Genomic DNA, 15,690 nt, shown 5'->3' with positions numbered 1-15,690 from the left:
AAAAAGTTAATAATGTATGTTTTTATGACGTGCATATTTTTGTAAGCTCTAAATTCTCTTATTTCACTCAGTGGCCTTTCTGCCCAGGCATGTGGCCTGTGTGCCATAAACATTTTTGAGAAACTGAAAGCCAAATTGCCTTGATCCTAAAATGGCGAAATTCCAAGCCTGCTTAGCACGTTCACCAGAAACAATATGTCTTCTCAGAGAGCTTCTCATTGGATATCCAGGCATCCATAAAGTGGAATTATAATGCAACGCCTTGTTTCTCAAGTCCTCAAGTTCACACAACATTACAACCGGTCAACTTACCATTAAGTGGGGTTTTCAGGGTTATTTCAGGATGGGTTTGGGAAACGCTGATGTAATGTAACACAATCCTCACATTTTACAATACTCACATCTCGCATGAACATTTTACCAATAATGATTTGTCAGGCAACTATTGAGAAATGTGATCTGTCCCAACAGATTATCTAATGAACTCAGTCAACAGGAAGGCATGACACAATGAAGACAAACAGACTCAATGGGACCCAACCACTATGGTATAGTAGTGAGGGCGGGTTAGAAAGGGATGGAGGTGGAGTTAACATTTTAAGACAGAGAGAGAGAGAGAGAGAGAGAGAGAGAGAATGAGAGATTGATTGATGGGGAATGGGGTGGATGAAAGAGAAGGGGGATAGCATATAAAAGGTAAGGTTTGGGGGTGGGCTTGGTTATAAAGTATTTGGGTTTTGAAAGATTTACAGGAAAGATTTGCTGAATTTATTGGTACAGTATTAACGCTTTTATTTCGTATTTCATAAATGTTCACTGACTTTCATAAACAGATGCAATATGATTATGCTGAGGCTGCAAACACATACTGCGGTATTTTAATCAGAAGTGGGATTTTCGTTGGTCCGAAATAGAATCACAGGGCTAATTTCAGGCAACAATTTCAACTGCGTAAGAGCCTATCGTGTCACATTCAGCCTAACTGTCTGGGTCTTCAGAAGAGAGCAGGACATACATATAGGAAAGGTTTATAGACTGGAGACTTTAAGCGCAAAGACCTTGCAACAGCAGGTGGACCGGCAGTGTGCTGATACCAGGTTTGTATCTTAAGACAGGGCATGGATACGCCTGCTGCTGCCTCTGTATCAAACTATGTTGTTGACAGTGGAGGGTGATTAGCTAATAGGAAATGAGGTGGCGGTGACTATATCTCTCTGAGGTGGCGGTGACTAATCCTGTGAGGTCAAGGTCATCGAGGAGCAATCGGCGAAATTCCTTTGGATAAGCCGCGACCTTGCTACTACTTTGTGGTCTTGGAAAATAACAATAATGACGCGTCGGTTTATTTTGAATTTCGAGTTAGCACTGTGTTACACCGTCGGGCACATTCGGTGTATACTTGTTGGATGCAGTGTGTTACGTAAGCCAACAGACACAGGGAGCTACTGTTAGACATCCTCTTGCTGGAGAGTGCTTTGTCTCCCAGGCTGCCACTCCAATGTCTTCAGTTACGCTCCCTCCTGAACACCTACTGTATCTTCTTACCTGTGACAACAAATGGTCCTTTGATGCGCTCTTTCCGTGCAACAACCAGGCTTTGTAATTGACACTGGGGTGATTTTTCGAGAGTTGCCTCGCCTTTGATAACATGGATATGTGACTGTACTAAAACCATAAACGTTGTTAGCGTCTTCCTTGGTTTTGTTCTGACTGGGATTTTCTCTGCTCTCCATCGTCAGGGTGTTTGTTGCTTTCCCTGTACTTTTTAATTGCTACAGAAAAATTCGTATTTTTCTGTAAGCGTTTCTTTGTCATGTGTGTCTTCGTTGTCCTGCTCCCTTCCTCAGATCATGGCCGACTTTGAGATGGTTCTGAGTTGCTGGGGGCCAATAGAGGCTGACTATAACAAAAACGGAGGACTGGTCCTGACCCGGTCAGTGGACAGCAATGTGTTTAGCTCTGGTCCAGCCTGTTATTTAATTAAAAAAGGCAATGGCACCCAAGAAAATAAAAAATTCAGTAGTGTAAACATATAAAATCCTTACAAATCTCCCTCTCTTGTACTCAAACTCCCCTTGCCTCTAGCCTTTTCGCAGAGTATCCAGAAACACAGAAGTTGTTCCCTAAGTTTGCAGGCATCGCCAAGGGGGACCTGGCTGGCAATGCGGCAGTAGCTGCCCATGGAGCCACTGTGCTCAAGAAGCTGGGTGAGCTGCTTAAGGCCAAAGGCAACCACGGTGCCATCCTTAAACCCCTGGCCACCACCCACGCCAATAAGCACAAGATCCCCCTTAACAACTTCAAGGTGACGATGGATAATTGTCTCTGTTTCTTTACCGTTAATCAAGAGTGTGTTAATACATTACATTTACGGTCCGGTCATTAAGTTGACTATTTCTTTCGTCACTGTGAAATAAAACAATTGCCACATTTCTGTCCTGCCAACAGCTGATCACTGAAGTCATCTGCAAAGTGATGGGCGAAAAAGCAGGGCTGGATGCAGGCGGACAGGAAGCCCTGAGGAGGGTGATGAGCGTGGTCATCGCTGACATCGACGGCACCTACAAGGAGCTGGGCTTTGCCGGCTAAGTGGTTTACCTCAGCAACCTATGACCCGAATGCCGGGGTTCACGCGAGGTTAGTCATAGGACAACAACTGAACTTGTAGAGCATTTCCTGGGATGTCTTATATAGATAATTGGGGGGGGGGGGGGGTACGTTTTACATAATGACACTACTACATATACTGCGTGAAACCACTGCAACTGCAAATAGTCTAGAGGACAATACTGAAGGTGAATTGGGGAATCAACTGAAAGTGTATGGAGGATAATACCGGAGGTGTAATGGGGAAGTACTGGAGGTGTATAGGGAAAAGCACTTGAGGTAAATGGGGTGAACCTTTTTTTGCAAAGGCAGTATGTCCCACTGTACTGTACCTTGCCTTAATACAGCTGCCATTTCATTGTAGTTTGCTTTCTATATGTGAAGTAATTCTCTGTTGTACTAAACCAATAAAAATTATACCTGTTTCCAGTAAGTGCTGGTGTTCTTTCTTCTCTATGATCCTTCCCTTCTTTGCAAACAATCAACACCCATTGACACAGACAAATGTCTTTTGAAGTGGATGGTTATTTATAGGCACAAGGGGTCTATTCTGGACATGTACTTTGGGAAATGGCCAAACGTTAAGGCATGATGCAACGCAGAGTACCTGATACAGCTCTTAGCTATGTTATATTGGACAGTTAACTCGAACCAACCCCAAAAAATCATGCTTTTTGCCACATAATCAGCCTTCCCAAACTACCCAGCTCATGAAAGTTAAGATATTAGTTGTATGAAATATTAGTTTATCTTCGAAATTATTGCAAATAATCTATTGCAGTATAGGATACAGCCCAAAAGAAAGTATATAATTTTGGGTTTGATAAGGTCATGGTGTCTCATAAAGGGAGGTTAAAGGAAATTACATAATCCAATACTTTGTTTATCGATTGGCACAGCTCCAGTGGGTCTGCCCCCTTAAACAATCTCTCCCTCTTATATTAAGACAGAAACACACACAGGTTGTTTATTCTGGTCGTCACCTCTTTGCCCTCCATTCTTTCACGACACAGCAGGTCACCAAGCGGCCAGTCTACCTGTAACGTGATCCGTTCAACAGCCCCGGGAAAGCACAAGCCGCTGAATCCTCTATCGAAATGCAACGTGTCGTTGCGCGTTCACTTACCTACGCCAGCCTCCCACCTCTTTACACGTAATCGTTTCCCCCTGCGCTCTCCCATTATAGCAGTTTTATCACTCAGTGTGGACGTGACTCCACACTCTGATGTGGCTGTCTAATTTCAGGTCACCCCCGTGCCTGCCATTTAGACCAGACTATGCCCGTTAGTTTGGGGACCGAATGCGCCGTGGTGACGCCGTGCAAACTGCCCAGCGCATTCCTCAGATAAAGTGCTTGTCTAGACTAGAGCGACTCACCACTCGGATTGGTTAAAATGAATGTTGTTTTTCAATAAATTGCAGATATCTCAAATTAATTACATTATATTATTAGAATTGTTTATAGTTGGACTTGCACTTTCGGACACCTTAAGCATAACAGTGAAACAATTATTTTAACTTTGAAGAACAAATTTTATAGAAACATTGGTAAAAGAGAAAATAGTTTAGCTAAAAGAGCAGCGTCTACGCTGTCCCAGCCTAGAACATTAACATATTTCAATTAGCATGATTAGTAACGCATAATAATTGTTAACCTGAAGCCATAACTGTAATGGTCAAACTGTATTTTTAACAGGTCTACCCAGACCAAACCATCTGACAGTGTGACCTTTCACCAAGGACATCCAAGTCGACACACACCAGACCACCTAACCACAGGCCAGGGAAACCATGAATCCATTGTGCTCATGTACTCCCTTTTTTCGGTTTCGCTCCAACCGCCCCATGCAGGGCTTGAACCATGGTCTCAGAGCTGGCGACATAGCGGATTGAAACACTATCTGTGCCGATCCACTAACTGACTGGCCTTTTTGTTACACTCGCAGATTAAACGTAAACCTGCCCAAGTTACTCTCCCCAGTGGAGGGTGGACCATTTAAGTCTTCAAACGGACAGTGCAAATGAAAACTTCCCAGCTTTTCGAGAGCTTCAATAGGATTTCCAGACCTTCCTAACCCCCCCCCCCCCCCCCCCCCGCGTCCCAAAGTATTATCTATCAGTGAGGAAACAGGAAAGCTTGGACGTCTTTAATCCCTGAAGACAAAGCAGAGCGTGCAAACTGCTAGATACACCCTCAATGATGAGAGCAGACAATTACACTTCCCCGGTATCTGACTTCCTGTTTGTGCTAGCACAGTGAGTCCCGTTGTCCACAACGGTGTCCAACCAGGACCCCGGTCTGAAGCAGCTTCTAAAACTACCATTCTGGAATCCCTCCCAAATGTTTGTCCATGAACGCTGTAAGCGGATGACAAATAATGGGAGCACATGACTACAGTCAACAACCCCTCCACCTCGGATCTGGCTTTTCGTCTGCCAAGCCCTTATCATAGAAAGGAGAGTACGTGCACAGACGGACGTCCTCCGATCCGAGCCCCTCCGTCACTTGTCCCTCACTGCATTATTCAGCAGCGTGACCCGGGTTGTCACGGTGTGGACAGACGCCGGTTTTGGGAATGTCCGAGCCTTCCGAAATGCAGTGTTCATTAGCTCATGTTTCACACCGCACGGTGTGTTTGGCAACAGGTCGACTGCGATGCTGAGTTTATGCTTCAGATCTTCAACCGAGGGTCGTCGTCAAGGACCCTGTTGTGGAACATTGGAGTTCAAGGGTAAAGGAAAGTGGTGACAGAAGGCAGACGTTTACAAGTGGTAAGGTCAATGGTCTGCTGGTTGTTAAACTGACCTTGTCCCCAGGCTTCATTGGCTGTTTTGCGACAGTGTGGGACTGTTTGGCAATCAGAGGATGTGGATATGTAACGAGTAACATGCCAATCAATTAAAATGAACAGCTAATCATATTTATAAAAGCATGGCTGTAAATCAAAGGAGCCAGTATCAGACGGGACCTGACCATAACCTTCTATCCATGGTGCAAAGCTAAAGTGTTGTGAAGGTTTGAACCTTCAAGTAAAAATACTGTTATTGAAAATATACATTCAGAGGCAAGTATATTGGGTACACCCCCCCATTCACCAAAACACATCACTCTGTGAGACAGGTGGATGTGTCTTGCTATATAATGCAGGCATTGACACATTCAGTTATTGTTAGATGGAAGGCTAGAATGAGCTAAATGAATGACCTAGGCAAGACTAGGGCAAACTAACAGTTGGATAATAAACTGGCCCTTGGACGATTACATTTAGTCACTATTTTGAGAGAATCAAAGGCAGTGTCCTCTCTGCCATCCTGTTTCTATTGCGGAGCCTGAAAGCCTTTGGGGAGGACATTCAAACAGAGTCTTAGTCAGGCACTCCACCTTGTGCCAGTGTGTTGACATAGCTGTGAAATCCAATCCCAACTGGATTTAGAAAAGCCAACTCACACTTTCTTTCCAAACCAGATCAAAGATAGGTTTGCTTATACAGTGGACCGAATACAATGTTTTTGAGGGGATTTATCTACACAAACCTTTGCATAACATCAGATTGTAACTAGAACTTTACAAATGGGGTCTAATAAAACTTCTGGTTACACTATCGAGTACCAATATCCATCTGCATATGTGGTATAAATAATGTGATCCACAAACCTTGGAAGAACTCCGTTTATAAGGAACTGATTGCTACGGAGGTTTAAAACAGGGGTCAGCAAACTAAGACCCGTCCATCTGGCCCGCAGTACAGTGAGGGTAAGAAATATTCGATCCCCTGCTGATTTTGTTTGCCCACTGACAAAGAAATTATCAGTCTATCATTTTAATGGTAGGTTTATTTGAACAGTGAGACAGAATAACAACAAAAAAATCCAGAAAAACATGTAAAAAATGTTATACATTGATTTGCATTTTAATGAGTGAATTAAGTATTTGATCCCCTCTCAATCAGAAAGATTTCTGGCTCCCAGGTGTCTTTTATACAGGTAACGGGAGTGCTCCTAATATCAGCTTGTTACCAGTATAAAAGACATCAGCCCAGAACTACACAGGAGGATCTTATCGATGATCTCAAGGCAGCTGGGACCATAGTCACCAAGAAAACTATTGGTAACACTATGCTGTGAAGGACTGAAATCCTGCAGCGCCGCAAGGTCCCCCTGCTCAAGAAAGCACATGTACAGGCCCGTCTGAAGAATGCCAGTAAACATCTCAATTATTCAGAGGAGAACTGGGTGAAATTCTTTGGCATCAACTCAACTTGCCTGTTTGGAGGAGGAATGCTGCCTATGACCCCAAGAACACCATCCTCACCATCACACATGGAGGTGGAAACATTATGCTTTGGGGGTGTTTTTCTGCTAAGGGGACAGGACAACTTCACTACACCAAAGTGACGATGAACGGGGCCATGTACCATCAAATCTTGGGTGAGAACCTCCTTCCATCAGCCAGGACATTGAAAATGGGTTGTGGATGGATATTCCAGCATGACAATGAACAAAAACACACGGCCAAGGCAACAAAAGGGTGGCTCTAGAAGAAGCACATTAAGGTCCTGGAGTGGCTTAGCCAGTCTCCAGACCTTAATCCCATAGAAAATCTGTGGAGGGAGCTGAAGGTTCAAGTTGCCAAACGTCAGCCTCAAAACCGTAATGACTTGGAGAAGATCTGCAAAGAGAAGTGGGACATAATCCCTCCTGAGATGTGTGAACCTGGTGGCCAACTACAAGAAATGTCTGACCTCTGTGATTGCCAATAAGGGTTTTGCCACCAAGTACTAAGTCATGTTTTGCAGAGGGGTCAAATACTTATTTCACTCATTAAAATGCAAATCAATGTATAAAATTTTTGCCATTTGTTTTTCTGGATTATTTGTTATTCTGTCTCTCACTGTTCAAATACAACTACCATTAAAATTATTGACAGATCAAACATACAAAATCAGCAGGGGATCAAATACTTTTCCCCCTCACTGTAGGTAATAAAATAGTTTTGAGGGGCCCTACATTATTTTTTTTAAATAAAAAAGTAATAAATAAAAAAAACTCACCAGCCCATTCTTATACTTAATCTCAATTGAAATTAATTAGACATTATAATGTACCTAATGTATAAATGTTTTAATTACTGCCCTTTTCTGGGCTGAAAATCTTTTATGATTAACAAATTACAAAACAACTACGGACCTCCATCTCTTAAAAATTCTGATGTGGACCCTGATACAAATTTGCCCTGCCCTGGTTTAGTGTAAGGGTTAGGATAAAGGTTAGTGTCTGATTTAGGTGTTCCCTAAACTTTTTACCAGTATACTTATACAAAATGACAACACATCGTTTAGGAGACCAGTATTTGACTTAAATTAAATCACATAAGATACCTGTACTGAACAGAATAATAAAGACTTAAAGCAAACAAAAGGCCCAAACAAATATATCCATAAAGGTACAATCTATTACACATGCTGTAAAATTACAATATAGCTCAATACATGTGCTTATTTTATACTGCCTTCTTAGCTAACCTCAGTTTTGATTAGACCAGACACTGGGAAATAAACCTCCTTTTAACCAGGACATGAACCTTATCAAGAACACACTGAATGCAGGCCACACTAGAGTGTTTTACATACATCTGTATAAAACAAAAACTACAGGAAGACATGAAGTTGCTAAAGGCTTCTAATGCAACATTTTCTTAAAGGTACTGTACTCATTATAAATACTGTACATACAAACAAAGTTAACAAACAAGCAGTCCATTCTATATAAACTGGTTACAAGTATCCGTTTTAGAGACACCCATAAGTTGATTTAAGTACCTAGCCAACCAGACTCGACTCATCCCTAGGGTCAAAGGTTAGTCAAAGTTCTGCTGGTCAATGTCAGAAGGTACGGTGCAGCGGGTTAGGCTGGACAGGTAAAGGCCAGTTGCCATAGGGACATGGCCAGAGGTCACCTTGAGAATGGCCAGTAACCTATGGGCTGCTGTATTCACTCCATCTGTCATCTGTGAGAAGAAATACCAGAAGACAGAAAATGAAAAGAAACTTCAGCTTTATGACCTAACAGAATGATGCAGATGTAAACAAAAACACTTACATTTCTGTTTTCTTTTTTACAACAAACCAGGCCTAAGGAATTGTACTCTATTCCTAGCAATCACTTTCATGCAATAACCTTTATAGCTGAGACAGTAGAGATCCATACCTGATCCTCTGCAAACAGTAAGGGGCAATGGAGAGATGCAACTAGCTTCCTCACAGAGATCAGACGCTCAGGGGGCACGGACGCATTACGAGCTGGATGGCGAGATGCACACGCAAAGATAGAAATCAAAGAGCATGAGATGATAGAATGCACTAACGTTGATCACAGAGTATAGGCCTTTAATTCAACTTCCTTACCATTAGTAACGAGGAAGCAGACTTTGCCCAGGAAGTAATCGGGGTCTAAAAACTTGAGGGATACTTCTGCTGACTGGTAACTGAGGAAAATGTAACCCATTATAACAACATTAACACTGAATGAAGAGGCTAGAAAACACAGATTATTCACGTATCCATTTCCATGAATATGATAAATGCCTGTCTGTATGTATGTGAACATACCTGAGTTCTGAAGTTAGGTTAATGATGAAAACAACCAGATCTATCCGCGGCCGAAACTTCTCGTTCTCGATTGGCAGTGGGAGGCTTCTAGCAAGTCTCCTATATATGGAAAAGTGTAGAACATAATAGATTAAAACTGGAATAATTTGGAGAGGTTCTGGTAGATAGGCCTAAGTAACCCGCTAGTTGAGAACTACATTGAGTACTTACACATTGACGTTAACATTCTTCTTTAGGAGCACAATAGTCTCAGCTAAAATTTGTTGAAACTGCTCTTCATTCTCTACCAGCTGAGACATGAAATAAAACGTAACATTAATTGGTAAGTTACAGCACGTATCTAGCTACTGAAACTAGTTAGGTGTTTTATTACATTATAATATGTACGCTATTTAAACAGATGTTGTTACTGAATTACATGTATCAAGTAATGTCAGTATGTGTAGGAAGAAAACAATCGTAATGTTCAAGGGTTAAAGTAAAGGAATCGTTTGCAAATCGTTTCTTTTAACTATTACCTATCAGCGTTTTCTAGACAACTAAAATTTGACCGTAGCTACCTAGCTGGCTAGCCTAGACAAACGTGTTAAAAAAAAAAGACCATGCACTTACCAGTATGTTCGCCGTGTTTAATTCTGGAAGTTTACTAAAAGGTTTGAGTAAAGACATTTTGCAGCGCGGGCGTTGTAAAACATTCAAAATTATGAATGCTAACAACACTTCGCATAGCTATAGAACACCCATATCTAATGTTTTAGCTATGGGGTTATGCCCTGACACTTATGTGGCGCGTAAATTCAAACCTGCGTCAGAAACGTCATGACGCAAGTTCTTGTTCAAAAATAATTATGTATTGCACATTAATGGCGGATTTTATTAATGCTTTAGGTCAAAAAGCGAAAAGATAAACCTGCCAAAAAATGTGATGGGTCATTCTGACAGGGAAGGTAGTTCAGTGTGTGCCACACTGCCAAGTCACTCCATAACCCCATGGCTCTAAACATTACAGGCTTGGCGCTTGCGGAGACAAGAGGATTTAATTAGTATTCAAGTAAAATAGCAAACCTCACGCATAGCCTATTAAAGGGCAAGATAGAGTAATTCACCGATTGTGTACACATGTCAAGTTCTCTGAAATCTCAAACCCTACATAGGGGGTAAAGTCTAGATTTTATCTGGGATTGAGCTTCAGATGCAGTTCAAAGATGTCGGGTCTCACCCGGGTGACAGGCTCGCCAGGATCATGTTTATCAAGCAGACTAAGTAGACTACACGGGTAGAACTCACTAAGTGTAACACCTGGCTTAAAAAAGATATTACTGCCATCTACTGTTCCAAAAGTGTAACAAATGAAACGTTTACTTTTTTTGAACAGTAACAAAGAAAAGACAGGAAGTACAAGTCACAATGGAAGCAGAACTTTTATTCACTATGTCTCACAGCAAAAGGACAGTGTGTGTGTCAGTTTCTGGGTTTCTGCTATATACCAGTAGAAGTACTAGTATGGCAAATGCTTGTACATTGTCAACTAAAATTATAATCATGAGTGTAAAGACTGAAGTGGTACTCTCAGAAGTTTTTGTCAAAGGAATTGTTTGTATGTCACTTTTAATGTTTGTGTATAAATCCAAGTTGTACACACATACCAGATGAAACCCATATTGGGATTCTAAATGGAACCCAGAAGACAACAGTATCAACATTGTAGAGGATTATAAAAAAAAAAAACAACAGCATTTCTAAATGTAAAATAAAAGGTTTGAATGGGTAGAACTTTTATCTCCCTATACTACACCCACCCCACCCCCAATTTCCAAGTCGTACTTTTACTCACAGATGACGCGAAATAAAGTACTGCTTCCAGGCAAACTTAATTCCTTTTACAGCCTTTTTTAATTAACCCAATTTAAAGCCACTTCCACCTGGAAGTCATACTTTCCCAATTTTCCCTCCCACTTGCCCAATTGATGTCCCACTTCAACCTGAATGAACACACATACTCACTCACTCACGCACGCACCCCCGCCCCCCCCCCCGGCGCAAAACCTCGGTTGATTGCCGATCCATAAGGTGTGGCTAGGTATAAGCAGGGTACAGATCTGCAAACATCTAAGGGTAATGGCGTTACAGAGGGGTAACGAGCCAATCGAAACCGGCTGTTCATCCATCTTTCTAAAGCCCGTCTGCTCTACCGTGACCTCTGAGGTTCTCCTCAAAGTCATATCTCCCCCGACTCCCTCTCCCCGTCGGAGCTGGAACGTCTATCCCTCTCCAGTGACAGCGATCGTTCTCGTTCTCTGCCCCTGGTCATCATCTCTGGGGAGGTGGACCTCTCCCTGTCCTCCCTGGTCACGGGCTCGGGTCCGTCTCCATCCCGTGGCCGGGGTGGTCCCTCTCCCCCGCTCTCCCTCCATCTCTCCTGGGACGGGGAGCGCCCCGAGGGGGAGCGCTGGGACGGCGAGCGGGGCTCCCTTTCTCGGGTATGTGAGGATCTGTCTCTGGAAGACCTGAAAGGATCATCAAAACAAAGATCAGACGAGGCGTCTTACCAGAAGACAAAAGTAATCCAAACAATCTATTGGGGTGGGAGGTTTTTCAAACAGAGGGACACGGGGGGTCTCTCTTTTTTTTTTAACTTCTTTTTTACTTGGTGCCAGATGAACACACCCCTGATTGTTAGCGCGACGTAACGGCTGTGAGCCGTGTTCAAAGCCAGAGTTGTCTGTGAGCTCGGGCCTCACCTCTTCCTCTTGCTCCTGTGAGAGTGGGAGCGCGAGCGATGCCTGTCCTTGTGTCTATGCTTACGTTCCCTCTCCCGGTCCCGCTCGCCTCCCTCTTCCCTGGAGCGGGAGGAGCGGTGTCGTCGCGAGCGATGGGAGGATGAGCTACCTCCCTCCCTGTATCGTTCAGTGCTTCTCGACCGTGTCCTGGGGGGGAGGGTTAGAAGGGCCGACGCCAAAGTTGACCGTTATGATACAGGTGAAAGGGCACGTGAAAAGCCTTGGTCTGAAGTGTGACATGAAGGCGAAATCTTGTGAGATTTAACTAACCTCCGTCGCTCTCTCTCCCCCCGCTCTCTCTCCCGTTCCCGTACACGTTCGATTTCACGCTCTCTCTCTCGCTCTCTTTCCCGTTCTCGCTCTCGTTCTCGTTCCAGCTCCCACTCTTTCTCTCTCTCTTCTTCCTTGTCGCGTTCCTCCCTCCTTCTCATCCGCATTCTCTCTTGCTTCTCAACGACTGCTTTCTGTAAGAGGCAAAAAAGGAAAATGACAACCATTTAGACATGGTGCAACTTTGCTCACACACAGTAAAACCCTTCCGATCCACGTAAAAAAGTTTCCATTTCTAACACACTTTTTCATTTTGTCTTAAATCAACACTGACTGTTTTAGAAATGGGACCATGAACACACCGCAACCCGTGATAAACCATAACCCTGGTGTCAAAATAAAACAGTGTAAAATATATATATATATATCTCACCCTGTGAATTCCAAAGGACATAAAAAATATAATGCTGCAACATCCGGTGTCTCTGTCACTAACAAACATGGACACAGACGATAACTACCCTTCTCTCGACAGACAAGGCACCCTGGGAAACACTGAACACTGGACAATTACAGCCCAACATCAAGCAACGCGTTTCGTTTAAATGCCGGACAATCTGCTGAGGGTTTCTCACCCGTAGCCTATCCAGCTTCTCCCGGATCTCAATGAAGCCCAGGTGCAGTTTGCCCCCGAAGTGATCAGCCAGGCGGCGGTCGTTGTCATGGAGACCCAGATAGGCAGAGCACACTTCGCACACCCGGAGCTTCTGCTGCTGGAAGCTGGACGCCGGCATCGAGTTCCTGTAAACGTCCTGTAATGAAGCGACGTTTAGGAGGCTTCTGTTAATATTACCACAGCAGATGTGCATGGTCGTGAGAGTGGCATGTGTAAGAGCTGCTTTTATACACAGGGTCTGTAGTTGACCCCTGGGGTAACTGACCTCCGCTTCTTTCTTCATGGCACGAGTCTTCTCCACCTTCTCCAGGACCTCCTGTGCCTCGTCCACGTTCCCCTCGCCACCCAGCTGTTCAGCCCGGGCCAGCAGCTTGCCGATCTCCTCGTTTAGCTCGTGAACCCGCTCAGCCTGTTGACGCCAGCACAGGGGAAGGGATCAGAATCGTGACATTTTCCAGTGAGGAGTATTCTAATCATGAGTTAGACACGTTCAATCCCGGAAAAAACCTTAAACAACACAAATACCACAAAGTTCTGTTTCAACTAATAGCGCCGGTTAACCCAGTGGCCATGTGGGGGGGGGGGGGGGTCACCTTAGCGGCGACCTCAGCGCTGATCTCGTCCTGAGTCTCAGCCAGTCTTTTCTTGGCCAACTCTGTCCTTCGGTCACAGTCGGCGATGAATGACTGAAGGTGCTCCGCTGCCTGCGGAGACACGGGCGGACAACAAGGATGCGGGGTGAGACAGAAGACATCCAGAGAAAGACGTGTGTGTGTGAACAAGATGTAAAACAACAGAACAAATGAAAAGGCTAAGAAACAATGAAGAAAGAGAAAGTCCACCGATCAAAAGGGATCACATAAACCTAGTATACCCAGAGAAGCTGTATGACATTCTGACATAACTCACGTCAAGCTCAAAAAAGTACTCCTGTTGCTTGGAGGCGATCTCGAAGTCAGCCCTGAGGGCCAGGTCATGGACTTTCACACACTCTCCCAGGTCCATTCTCTGTACACGACGCCAACAAAAACCCATCGATAAGGTCAGTCACACCAAGGCAAACTTAGGTTGCTCAGGATTGCAATTGACAGCGTGCTCTATTTCCATCCTGTGAACACAGTGACCATGGCGACTATGATGGGATGTACTCACAGTGCCGGAGAGAATGTCATGAGGACATGAGTCCAGCAAATGACTCTTGCAGACCCGCTCATCTGTAAATTTGATTCTCTGGCGCATGGTGTCTCCTAAAGAAAAGGTAAAAACACAATCAATGAAAAGAGTTTAAAGTTTCATGATCATTACATGAAACATAACATCAGCTAAGTGTACATACCAGGCAACTTTCAATTAATGCAATTATCTAGAACTGTCATATTTAACTCTGGACCTCAAAGCTGGGTTATTTTCTTTCCGTTCTTAACCTCTCCAGGATTGGTTAAGATATGCCTCACCAGATGACTGCAATTCATTATCTTGTACAACAGAAAAGCAACAGGCTCCGAACCTCGTAGGGTTAAAGTTGAATATCAATGGTGTAGTCTAAAGACTACCCTCTGCCCTCAGGGTGATCTACGGAGCGTATACGTAAAAGGTCTATACCAGAGTCGAGGTAGAGATCAGGTGCGGAAGCCCATGTGGATCATTCATTTCTGAAACCAAATGTAACGTAGTAGCATGCTACTGTTCGTAGCCATTTAAAGTAAACACCACTTCGTGAGGAAACAATAATACCCTAGTTAGTTAATGTCAACGTGGCAAGGTCCGAATCAATGTTCCCTGTTGTGTTTACTTTCATGAGAACCCAACAAGTAGCTAACACGAGCTAGCTAGCATTAGCATTTAGGCACTGGTTTCCAGGTTAAGGAAGCTACATACTGTAGCTGGCTAACGATAGACATGCTCGGCATGCTAATAACTGGTTTGAAACATCGAACTACAATGAAACAATTTAGTAGGTCATTTACTCACCATCTCTGCTCGTGCCCATCAACTGGTCCAACATTGCTCGCATTTGCGCTTGGGCCGACATGTTTCTTGATTGTGTATGTGACCGACACTACAAGCCGATGGTCTCTGCTGCATGCAGCCTCGACCACAGGCCTCTTACGGCTCGTGGACGTCGAACTTTTCTCAGAGAACCTCAAGTTCCTGTGACGACTAGTTGAAACAAAATAGCTCGCTAAAACATTTTCTCGAGACCTTCCACCAACTTAACGTTTATAATTATCAAGTTTGTAATAATTTAAATCTAAAGGTTATGTTACCCTATTCCAAATTCACTAGCCCTGCTCTCTTCCCCTTTCGTCTCAACTCGACGTATGGCGAGGGGACAGCTAGCTAAGCAGTAAGTGGGGTGTTATTTGAAGTTCGGATTATTTAGGTAAACACGACGTTTTTTGTAGTTGTGAGGCCAAACACAATCCCTTGTTAGACCATAAATATCATAGACCTAGCTCTCATATTCTAACTATATTTATTCGGTGTCCTTTATTTTTCGACTTCCTCCTCTTCCCGAGCGCGCTCTGCCTCGAAGGAAGTGCCGCATTCGCAATCCGCACGCGCTGGTTGGTTGAATGACACATGACGTCATTTTGATCGTTAAGCGTACATCCTATGTGTAGATATCGTGTACTAAGTAAAACCTAACTGTATATATATATATTCGTTTTGCGGTGCTAGTTGAAGTAGCTCAACAGTAATGTATCATACAATGCACGTAGCATATACCTGCACTGGGATCTACATA

At 43.7% G+C, this 15,690-nt stretch overlaps 3 protein-coding genes across 5 annotated transcripts; 1 reads left to right on the top strand and 2 right to left on the bottom strand.

The window, feature by feature from the left end:
* Window positions 1-689: 689 nt before the first annotated feature.
* mb (myoglobin) lies at window positions 690-3,040 on the top strand. 2 transcript variants are annotated; one of them, XM_010863896.4, is made up of 4 exons: window positions 690-774; window positions 1,848-1,933; window positions 2,086-2,305; window positions 2,449-3,040. In XM_010863896.4, the coding sequence occupies exons 2-4, from the start codon at window positions 1,851-1,853 to the stop codon at window positions 2,587-2,589; spliced, it is 444 nt and encodes a 147-aa protein (XP_010862198.2). In that variant the 5' UTR covers window positions 690-774; window positions 1,848-1,850; the 3' UTR covers window positions 2,590-3,040. The 2 variants fall into 2 exon arrangements, with proteins under 2 accessions (XP_010862198.2, XP_010862200.2); XM_010863898.4 differs by lacking the exon at window positions 690-774 and adding an exon at window positions 808-1,097.
* Window positions 3,041-7,711: 4,671 nt separating this feature from the next.
* On the bottom strand, window positions 7,712-9,963 carry pane1 (proliferation associated nuclear element). The gene is made up of 6 exons (NM_001310992.1): window positions 9,828-9,963; window positions 9,426-9,505; window positions 9,216-9,314; window positions 9,012-9,091; window positions 8,815-8,906; window positions 7,712-8,614 (listed from the first exon to the last, which is right to left on the bottom strand). The coding sequence occupies exons 1-6, from the start codon at window positions 9,882-9,884 to the stop codon at window positions 8,465-8,467; spliced, it is 558 nt and encodes a 185-aa protein (NP_001297921.1). The 5' UTR covers window positions 9,885-9,963; the 3' UTR covers window positions 7,712-8,464.
* A 654-nt stretch (window positions 9,964-10,617) lies between these two features.
* On the bottom strand, window positions 10,618-15,519 carry zgc:158803 (LUC7 domain-containing protein). Of its 2 annotated transcripts, none has more exons than XM_010872860.5 (9): window positions 14,913-15,518; window positions 14,094-14,188; window positions 13,851-13,949; window positions 13,535-13,645; window positions 13,207-13,350; window positions 12,901-13,077; window positions 12,266-12,459; window positions 11,957-12,142; window positions 10,618-11,722 (listed from the first exon to the last, which is right to left on the bottom strand). In XM_010872860.5, exons 1-9 carry the CDS (start codon window positions 14,971-14,973, stop codon window positions 11,434-11,436), a joined length of 1,356 nt encoding a protein of 451 aa, XP_010871162.1. In that variant the 5' UTR covers window positions 14,974-15,518; the 3' UTR covers window positions 10,618-11,433. The 2 variants fall into 2 exon arrangements, with proteins under 2 accessions (XP_010871162.1, XP_019905439.1); XM_020049880.3 differs by having other exon boundaries at window positions 11,463-11,722; window positions 12,021-12,142; window positions 14,913-15,519.
* Window positions 15,520-15,690: the final 171 nt, after the last annotated feature.

This window comes from Esox lucius, chromosome 9 (assembly GCF_011004845.1).
Source record: "Esox lucius isolate fEsoLuc1 chromosome 9, fEsoLuc1.pri, whole genome shotgun sequence".
In the NCBI taxonomy this organism is placed as follows: domain Eukaryota; kingdom Metazoa; phylum Chordata; class Actinopteri; order Esociformes; family Esocidae; genus Esox; species Esox lucius.
This window is presented reverse-complemented; position numbering and strand designations above follow the sequence as displayed.